General features: G+C 51.7%; 2 protein-coding genes across 2 annotated transcripts; one reads left to right on the plus strand and one right to left on the minus strand.

The window, feature by feature from the left end:
* Positions 1–8621: 8621 nt before the first annotated feature.
* On the plus strand, positions 8622–9362 carry BGZ61DRAFT_523330 (uncharacterized protein; the record flags this gene model as incomplete). The annotated part of the gene is made up of 2 exons (XM_046252581.1): positions 8622–8997; positions 9056–9362. Exons 1-2 carry the CDS (start codon positions 8765–8767, stop codon positions 9360–9362), a joined length of 540 nt encoding a protein of 179 aa, XP_046096164.1. The 5' UTR covers positions 8622–8764.
* A 128-nt stretch (positions 9363–9490) lies between these two features.
* Positions 9491–9890, minus strand: BGZ61DRAFT_464358 (uncharacterized protein). The gene has a single exon (XM_046247480.1). It carries the CDS (start codon positions 9785–9787, stop codon positions 9521–9523), a length of 267 nt encoding a protein of 88 aa, XP_046096165.1. The 5' UTR covers positions 9788–9890; the 3' UTR covers positions 9491–9520.
* Positions 9891–10294: the final 404 nt, after the last annotated feature.

A 10294-nucleotide genomic window follows, 5' to 3' on the forward strand; every position in this document is an offset into this window, starting at 1 on the left:
CAGTCGGCGAAGTCAAGAATTCATATCAGCTGCGACCTTTGGACTTCTCCCAACTCTTTAGCCATCTTAGGCGTAGTTGGTCACTATGTCACGGAAGACGGCCAGCTGGAACACCATATTTTGGCGTTGAAAGACATCGACAGTGAGCACGACGGTTCTCACCTCGCTGCGGCAGTTTTGGAAGTGGTTGACGAATGGGGCTTTGCTTCGAAGCTTGGATATTTCGTGATGGACAATGCTGGCAATAACGATACAATGATGAGATCCCTTTCGCTTGGTCAGTACAACTCACTGTTTCTACTGATTGGCCCTAACATCCCACAGGCCTCCTACGCCGATATGACATCCAATACGATCCCAAGGTTCACCGACTCCGCTGCCAAGGTCATATCATCAACCTCGCCGCCAAAGCTTTCCTCTTCGTCACCGACAATGAGAAGCTCGAACGCGACGATGCTGGCCTGCATAATGTGACACTAAAGCAGATTGAAGCGTGGCGGAAGAAGGGTCCTCTTGGCAAGCTTCACAACTTCGTCGTTTACATCCAACGGAGTGTTCAGCGCAGCCAAAAGTTTCTTGCTATCAGCCACAACCGTAAGCTTGCGCGAGACAATGACACAAGATGGAGCTCGTGGTATACCATGTTGAGGGCGGCATTGAATCTTAGAGATGCAATTGACGGCTATTTTAACAAATGGATGGACGCAGATTGCGCTGGAGACGAGCTCTCTCCAGAGGACTGGACCATCTTGGAGAAGATCAAGTCCTTCTTAGAGAAGCTGAAAATGACGACCAAGGCTCTCGAGTCATCGTTTGCAACACTCGACAATGTCCTCTTGGCGGTGGACTTCGTATTGGCACAATTCGAAGCCGGCAAGGAGGCAACTATCGACGATCCGGTGATGGCACCGATGTATAACTCGGGCTGGGCAAAGTTGGATAAGTACTATCGCCTTACTGACGAATCGCCTGCGTATGTTGCAGCCATTGTGCTCCACCCTTCGCATAAATGGCAATACATCCAGGAGAACTGGAAAAAGGAGTGGGTTGAGTCTTCAAAGAAGTTGATTGAGACGCTGTGGAACGAATATAAACCTGTAGAATCACCGCTTCCTCTCTGCGAGGTCCCATCGACGACCACGAACGAGTTCTTGAATTGGAGGAACAAGCACCTGCAGCCGTCACTCGTTATGGACGAATATGAGCGATATTGCAATTCCGAACGGGTTTATGGCTTTACAAGCGCCCTTGCATGGTGGCTAGAGGAGACGCAGCAGAAAACCTACCCGAGCCTGAGCAAGATGGCCGTGGATATACTGTCAATTCCTGCAATGTCTGCGGAGCCTGAACGACTCTTCTCTGGGGCAAAGATAACGATTACAGACCGTCGAAATCGACTTGGAAGTGATGTAATTGAAGCATTGGAGTGCCTGAAGTCATGGTTTGGGATTCGGGATTTTCAGGGTGACGAGATTTGTGCAGAAGCGGTTTAGTGATGGGGTGACGTGGGATATATTGGATGTATTGTCACACTGCCAATATATTGGGTTCTTGGCAATAAATACAATATGAGTCATGTTCATATTGGGTAATACAATATGCACCCCTTGACAATACAATAATATTGCGAGGGGGTCCATATTGCCAATATCGTATTGTTTATATTATTAGCAACACTGTATGTTGGCAGAGAGATCAGGGCGTCCTGGCTGAGCGAGAGCATAGTCACTTGAATAATTTGTTAAGCAGGTGCTTAAGGTAATTCAGGTTGTTGATAGCTAAGGAGCGGAGCGCAGAGCATCTAGGTGAGAAATTTGGGGGGGGGGAGGAGGAGTTCTATATACAGTGCTCATTCCCTGGGGTATCGCCAGGATCGTTTGGATCACCAGGCTCATCTCCATCTTCTGATCCGGAGGGTAGTTCTTCCGGTGGTCGTCATTCTGCCATGCCGGGCCGCCTGGTCTAGTGTTAGGTCGTTGAGTTTAGAGGCATCTCCAAAGGCGAATTCATGACCCAGCTCCTTCACCTGCGTCCTCCACTCCCAATACTGATCTGAGAAGCCATCCAATGGATGGAGTAGCTTGTCGGGTATGTAGATGGAGTTCCTGATAAAGCTTACAATATGTATTGAATTGAATTTATGTCGGGCAGTTCTATCCTTGAACCCCAAGGTATCTATTCCGTACAACAGAAGGAGATAGTCCAGCTGCAAGAGTTTCCATTGGTGCTCTGAGTGACGCGACGAGTCATAGGACCCACAGCCCTGGCCGAAAAATCCCCGCCGAAAAATTTCGGCCATGGACTCAATGGATCTCATTTTGACCATACAGTTGGTCAAGCAGCGATTGTTTCAATGGCTGCTGGATGGCAGGAATAATGTGGCAGAAACAATCTAGGTCTGTTTCTTGAAAACAGTCACATTTCCTGTGGGGGCAAAAGGGGGCCGTTGTGATGTATGGCTTTCCCAGGAAAACCAGCAACAAGGCCGCCCAAAAGCCGACCCGCACTTTCGGCAGTACGGTGGTACGAACCCAGTGGTACAGGCCATGGCGAAAGGTGACGTTGCCTTTCAATTATAGCCTCTTACCCACAGTAAACAGTTATCTTCCCAGACTAGTTCCACGAAGCCGTCTAGCGATCCGGTTCCGCTTAAGTCTTCCCGCTCCATATAACATCCCATCCATTCTTATCAACTATCGCAGTCATGAAAGATTCCCTAGCCGATAAACTGTCTGGGTCGAGGGCTCCATATTCTGTGCGGGGAGAGGCAAGAGACTGGACGCGATCCACTGTAACTTGACCGTCAGTAGGCTTGGCCGAGAATATAATAGGGCAGTGGCTTACACAACGCAAAAATCTCGAGGACAGATGGGACATGAAGGCAGCAAGCTGCAATTGACACCATGCGATAATTAGTCCGAGAAGCGCAATTGCAGTTGCCAGGACGCCGAAGACGATGCCCACGACTGTGGACGGGTCGATGTGATCTCGATGCATCGTAGGACCGAAACGAGCAGAGTAGTCCAGCAAAAACACAGGGAAAGTAGGCTCGAGGTAAGTATTATAAGAATTGAGAAGAATTAAGGTATTGTTGCCAGTCATGGTCGACCCTACTGTTTTAAAGACAACCTCTCCCCTGCGCCAGAAGAACTGACTCTGGCTGTGTTCACTTGCAACTTGAGGCGGGGCGCTACATATCGGTGAACACAGGATGGATTGTATGCAGAACGTCTGGTTAGACATGTCAGTGAAACAAATCTTATGTGGTGCAGTTGTAAACTTTGCCTAACAAATTTTGCGCCTCCGGCCTCGACTCATGGCCAGGTTTGTCTCCAGGTCTCGCCTCTGTTGGGCAATTTCTGGGTGCAGCGAAGCTGGCCGCCTGGCTGGGTCCCGGGGCACATGCAGGGGCAGGGCCCATGCCACTGGTACGCATTCACGAATGACTCTGCAGGCAACTGTTAGGCATCCCAACCCTCTGGTACTGGGCCGCATTTTATCAGGGGTTCAACAAGGGTCAGGACAGGTCCCCACAAACCTCACCTCCCCCTTCACCGTGATTCACTCCAGGTGTCGAAATGTGAGGGATGGGCCCATCTAATTAGGCACGCTGCATAGAGCGAATCGAAATGCCTATCGGCCGGGGACGCGGCCCCGTCTAAAACACAGCAGTAAAAACACAGCAGCACCAGCGGCACGTAGACGTCTGCTCGACCACGAGGACGGCTGGGTGTTTCGAAGGCAGACGCAGCCTGCACTGCATGTCTCATGGTCGCCTTTTTCGGTCTCTCCAGGACGACGTTACCGCCTGTATGGGAATGCATGTTAAGAACAAGTTCGCCGATAAGTACTCAAGTTCGCCGATAAGCTAGCCACGTCGTCTTTGTTGAAGGTGAATCGACTTTATTCCGATCGACATCCCCAGCATCCCATGCTTTGCGACCAGGACCGCTGGGCAGGGGGGCGTGTCTGGGAGCGAGTAGGGCGATGGACGCTAAAAAAAGCCCAACCCTAAGGGCCCTGCAGGGGTGTGGTCGTGCGTCGTCACAGCGTCTCCAGCGATCCCCACCGCCCGGGCCATGGGCCTCGAGCGCCCTGGATCCAGCTTTCCAATTGAGAGCCCTTGAAGGCTGGCTCTCTTGGGAGGAAGGAGGTGTAGGGTCAAGGTAGCCAACAGCGCAGCCAAGGGTGTACCTAAGCTTCAGCACAAGCGATTGCGTTTCTGCCGTCACGGTTTTAGAGCTGTTAATAATGACTTTACAGCTTGAAATAACTTATTAGCGAAAAGCAGATGGAGGATATAAAGGCTAGCTACGGGAGGACCTAACCGCACACAATGCTTCGTCTCCCTCCTTCCACATCACCAGTAATGACTCGTGTTGGATGTTTAACGCGTGTATTGACAGTTGCTTGCCCAGAATAAGTCATGTCGCAGTGCTTCGTCGCGCCGCGGAAAGACAACGGGCATGCGACTCAACTCTTCGAATTCCAATTGGCCAACGTGAAACATCGCGCTTTCGACTTGCATAGAATCGACATGCCACCAGAAATGGCAGTGCCTCGTTTGCCAATTCACCGCTAGCAACACAAGGGTCGAGAGCCTTAAACAAGATAGGAGCGACAGAAGCGCGCAAAGAATCAGACCAACCCCGGTCGATCTGCTTTAGCGGTTGCATGGAAGAATGGTGTTAGGACTCCGTGCGGCGGTTCACCGAGGCGAGGTCTCCTATGAAATGAAATCACAATTCTAGGTTCACTATCGGGGTACCATGGCCATCTTTTTGTGATGGGGTGCCCGGTCAAAACATAGGGACGGAGCTCGCCGCGCCAATAATCGCATCCCCATGGAACTTTTCGTGCAACGTGGAGCAACGTGGAGATGAGCATCACTGACGTGAAAGAACCGCCCGCAGGGATGCTGTCAAGCGAGGGCTCAACCAATTATACGCCTGTTTTTGTATCCCGCGTCACCATGGATGGCCTCTCATGCAAGAGCCAGCTGCGCAGGGGTATCACACTCAGAAATCATGCAGCAGCCTGACTCAGGGCTCACCACGGGATCCCAATTCAGAGCTGCTTCCAAAGTGAGTTTGGACGGCCAGACAAGTCAGCAAATGTGAAAGGTACATCGTTAACAGAGCACACATCGCCCGCACACCGTCCGCGTGGGCGCAGTTGGTGTGGTGTCCAATGCGGCTACTGACTAGGTACTACTTCAGGCTCTGCGTGGGTCGAGAATTTCTTTTGGCAAGCGGTGCCTGAATTTGGGTACGCAAGTGGTTTCAGTAGCATCCTTCAGCAGATCCTAACTCGGCAGGTCCAAGACGGTCTGCACATTTAGCTCGCTCAAGTCGCTCCTGGTCGCCACTCTGACCAATCAAGGTTGTGAGCTAAGACTGAAGAAGCAAACTTCTCGAAACGCGATCAATACGCCCTAATTGGGGGGTGGTGGGACCAGGTCCAAGATGGTCTGAACATTAAGCTCTCGCAGCCTTAGAATCCTCACCGCGTGTATCGAGGACAAGAGGCATCATCCATGAGCAAGGAGCCCCCCATGCTCCGTGAAGTAAAACATAACGTTCAACACTCCAAAACCGTCCTCCTTTTCGTTTCCGTGACCAAAACTGTAGGAATAAAGTTGGGTCTTGCTCCTCCTGTAATCCCTCAGTCTCCCAAATCTGTCCACACCTTTTTTATCGTCATCATACCTCCTTGCTCCAACCCTGCCCTATCTATGAATAAGAGCAGATCTGGAGATTGCACACTCCAACAACCACTACTATGTCTTCATCATCACCCCAAACAGTGGTCAAACCACATTTTAAGTGAACAGGCCCCTTTCAATCCTTTCACTTGTTCTAAAGTCCCTCCAGTCATTCATATCAGTATCTCGCATCCTGCTGACTCTTGCCCTCATCCTTCTAGTCCTGGACGAACCGTCTCCATACCGAAAGACTCCACTTTTTCCGTCCACCGGTTCAGGGAGGATCCTCCGCACCACCGAGCCCCGCCTGGCTTCCAGGAGTCGCTATCGGTCGATGAGTCGAAGAAGAGGATGGAGAATATTCTTAAAGGGCTAGGTTTTCCACCAAAAAATAACAAGCTCTGAGGCAGGGTATCGAGTGGGGCATTCGCATTTAGACGTTGGGATTTTATGGCCATGGGGTTTGGAAGGAGTCTCCGAACAATAATGCCACTTTTCTATCCGGGCTTGTAATATAACCAGCGGGTTATCTCAGGCAGTTCTAGATTTGACGGATGGGTTGTTGAGTCTGAACGCGATATGGTAGACATGAGAACGCCCGCGAAGCACGCGCAGTGGCTTGCAGCTGGTAATGCCGACGTGGATGGAGCTCGTTTTACGGTACGTCCCGTCTAGGCACACGATTGGCAAGGGTGGATGGATGAAGTCAGATGGAACAAACGCCGCACCACCCTAGACATTGATATTGATATTTTCAATCCCATAATTCGCCTCTGTCAATGATGAAGGCCACGGACGTTTATCATCTCCCTTGCATCATGTATTGCCCAGCTTTTCGCTACGCTCTATCCTCCCCTAAATTCCTCATTCTCTCCTCTTCGACGAGATTCTGTGGTGCAGGAATAAGGAATGGATGGGTGTAGCAAAGGACGTTATTAGAAGCTGGCAGATGTTTTGCTTGGACCAATTTTTGCAGAGACAGAAACCTGCCAGGTGGCCAGGATCGATCAGATTGCGACACGTCACCCAAGGACCGGCCGACTTTTGCCCCGGTGTTGAGGCGTGTCAGATCTCGTGACTCCGTAAGTGGGGTCTGACGGTCTGAGTTGGGTGCCTTTGGCACAGGGAAATGTACGATCAAATGATGCCAAAATAGGCTGATTGAATTGATGATAATTACGACCTTAATAACGTCGTTATGACTGATTGATTGTGTTCTTGATCTTGACCGGCGAGGGATTTCCCTCATCTACGGTCTCCGAGACCCCGCTTCCTTAGTCATCCGGTCGGCCGGATCCCTCCGTCTGACAAGGCGTTTGCTCACGTGACGATGAAAGCTGTCAGACGAATAAGGGAGGTCCAGCCGAGATGACTACGGTTGGATGGATGGATGGATTTTATTTCGCTCGGAGGGAAGTCCCTATAGGGCCTTGACACAATCTAGTTCACATTTCAGAACATTTGGTACCTGACACCCCAAGCCCCACGGATCGTCGTCCCATCGCTTGCTGCTCAACGTCGTCGCTGCTTGTTCCATGACAGGCCTGCTTGAAGGCCAAATTCTGCAAGTGTTCAGCATCCTATCTTCGGCAGCTGAAGCACGGTCTGCCAAAATCGAGGCTGCTTTTGGTTAGTAATCGCGGACACGCTGTTGTGATCTGAGCCCACTTGCCGTCTGGTCTCATTACTCCGTACCACAGAGAGTGATCCACAATGATCCACAACACCAAGAGCTGTCAGGCTGCAATAACGACGGAATGGTCTCCCCTCCCGGATCCAATGTCTCGTCAGGATGCACGTCTTTGAGCAACACAAAGAGGGTCGTTTGATCACTGACCACCGCTCGGGCCCCCCTCAAACGCCGCACGGCTGATCACGCGCGACTGCAACCCCCCAGTAAGCCACCTCAGCTCGACCAAGTGCAGTTCGGACGGCAAAGTGCATGACTCTTTTGGTGTTGCTGCAGGTTTGAGTATCAGGCAGCAATGGGTCAATGCATTTCCGGCCACGTTGGTTGAGAAAATACCGCATCTTGCCGGTTTTATCCGCCTTGGCTGCTGCCGGGACACAAGCAACTCATTGGTCTTCGTATTGTGTGAGACAAAGACAGCAGGCTCGGTCACAACCAACACCTGCAATGCAGCAGCATGGGTTTTCCTTTGAGGGCGAATAGATAACGCATATCATCTAGTCAGCTCTAAGCGATCTGCGACGGGCGGGCCGGTCTGCCCTACTGCACGACTGGGGGCCATTATTCCCAATCCGGTGGCACTTGCTGCTGAGTCTCCCCTTACTGCCCCACCCCGATTTCTTGTGCATCTTCCTTCAAGACAATTGCGTCTTGCCCCCTCTCACACCGGTAAGTGACCCGCCAAGCTGAATAAACGCTTCGTTTGCTTCATGGTTGCTCACCTCTACATTTGTCTGTTGATCAAGCGCCACCGAAGGTCTGATACCCATGTGTCCCTCCACGACTTGATCAGCTGCCTGCAATTGGGCACCTATCTGGCGTGTGCTCATATCCGCCTTGCTTGTAAGACTCGACCCCTACGACGGGGCTGTTGTGGCTGCAGCCGGTCAAACAAGCCGTCAATAGGGTCTTCGACAAGGGTTTCTATCAAAACCAAAAACGGCAATGGATCGACGTAGTTTTCTCTTTCCCCGGAGAGGAGATAACGTACCATCTACCACCCCCCACTCGGACAGCCAATTGTGTGACGGTCGGGTCTAGCCTAGGGGTGTAGGGCAGGTCCGGGCGTGAGGTGTATGATCTAGTGGATCAGGACGTCGTAGTGAGCAATGCGGCACGAGCAAGCAGATACCCATCGAGAAAAATGTGGCTTACGCTACACTAGTCATGGGGATCTTCCGTATTAGGACGGGCCGAATCTGCATGATGACACTCTGTGTCTCATCTGTGCCTTCCTTACATTGCCCAAACATACGATTCCGACGAGTGCGAGCTACACGACGGGAATCCGTCAGCATGAGGCTTTGCGTTATCCCAAAAGGCTGAGTTGGCGCTCAACCACCAATCGGCTTGTCCCCCTCACGACGATCATGGCTCCGCCGCTGGCCGATATGAGCCATCAGCGACATAAGCATTCGCGATTCCCGAAGCAGCGGACGGCGTATAGATCGTATTGTCTCGGCACACGAGCGACACCTGTCAATCACCGGAGTGCCGTATTCAAGAGGGTGCAGCCCAGCCCATTAATTGACGTGAAGTTCGGTGCTGGTCTATGCGACTATTGCATCCACGGCACACGCAAGTGGTTAGAAGAAACAGACAAGTACAATCTGATTCGTCCATTTCCGTCTTGATCAACAGTCCACTGCCACCACCAATAGATTGCGAGGTCCAGCCTCAGCCGATCTTGTCGATGCTGGATCCCGGCGAGGGTGGGCCTTTCGACCCAATTGCCTAGCTGCCGTGCGACGGAGCCACTCTCTCGGGTCTCACGCCTCCACCTCACCCCTGTACCGCACTGATCGTGGCCTTCAGCGTGAGTCGAAGTCGCCGTCTTGTTTCTCTGCTGGGCATAACATTCCTGCGCTTGGATTGCGTCCGTCGCATCCAGCCGCCAATTCAGGCAGCCCAATGCGATCCAATCATGGCTCGCGAAGCCTGGAAGCCTTGACGGGAGGTGGAAACTGAGGCACGACGGAATGTGGGCGTAACTTTGAACTGACTCGCTCGGCTTTACCCGACAGGGCGGGTGGCAGTCCTCCGCCCAGCCTTACCCGTGCCAGCACTGACGGCGTAAGCCTGGGGCATGATTTAAATTACCATTGAGGTTGCCATGGTCCTTGGACTCATTGGCGCAGCTCGGCCTTAAGGCACCTTGTCGCCCGGGCATTTATTTTCAAGGTTGCTCCCTTGGCCCATAACCCCATTCCGGTGCCAGCATCCCAGGCACGCTTGGCCGAACCTTCCACCTTAGGGGATAAGCCAAGCTTCCCCTGAAAGGTGAGGAGCCATTGGTTGTGATGCAGGTCTGTGCCGTCCTTTTTTGCCACTGCAGCATATGATTCACCCTCGTGGTCGCAGATATTTACCGAGACGCTCGTTTTCACCCTCATCGTTCGGGTAATTATATTCTATTTTAAATGACATGTCAAATGAAGGCATGACTGTATGTGACGGGGATCGCACTTATTGTCGGAGCTCATGGCATTATACGGAGGGCCCTTTCAAAAGTCTTTTCCAAGCACTAGTTTGAAAAAGGAAATCCGACGACTGTGGCTTGGTTAAGTACATCAAGTACTTTCTATGGTGCCTTATCCGCTAAAGGCTGCTAATTTTACAGCAGCCTATCCTCACTGTATTACATTCCAATCCCACTAGCACCCCTAAAATTACAGTGGATGTAGCAGCTGACTCATTGTGGCTGGATTCTGCACCTTGTATCTTAGGTAACTAACAAGGATTGAGAGATGTGGCGCATTTAGCGCTTGGAAAAGACTTTTGAAAGGGCCCTCCGTAGGTCCTGCCATTTTCTTCCTGGAATCGTAGCACGCCACCATAGTAGCGGGCGCTAAGCAATGGGCGAGCCCTGGTGCGAAGGTGAGGGGGAGGAGGTGGAGATG

This window comes from Ilyonectria robusta (genome assembly GCF_021365365.1).
Source record: "Ilyonectria robusta strain PMI_751 chromosome Unknown BGZ61scaffold_37, whole genome shotgun sequence".
In the NCBI taxonomy this organism is placed as follows: domain Eukaryota; kingdom Fungi; phylum Ascomycota; class Sordariomycetes; order Hypocreales; family Nectriaceae; genus Ilyonectria; species Ilyonectria robusta.

Bases quoted from the DNA above. Each gene is read 5' to 3' on its own strand.
- BGZ61DRAFT_464358 (XM_046247480.1), bottom strand. From the start codon at position 9,787: ATGAGGGTGAAAACGAGCGTCTCGGTAAATATCTGCGACCACGAGGGT.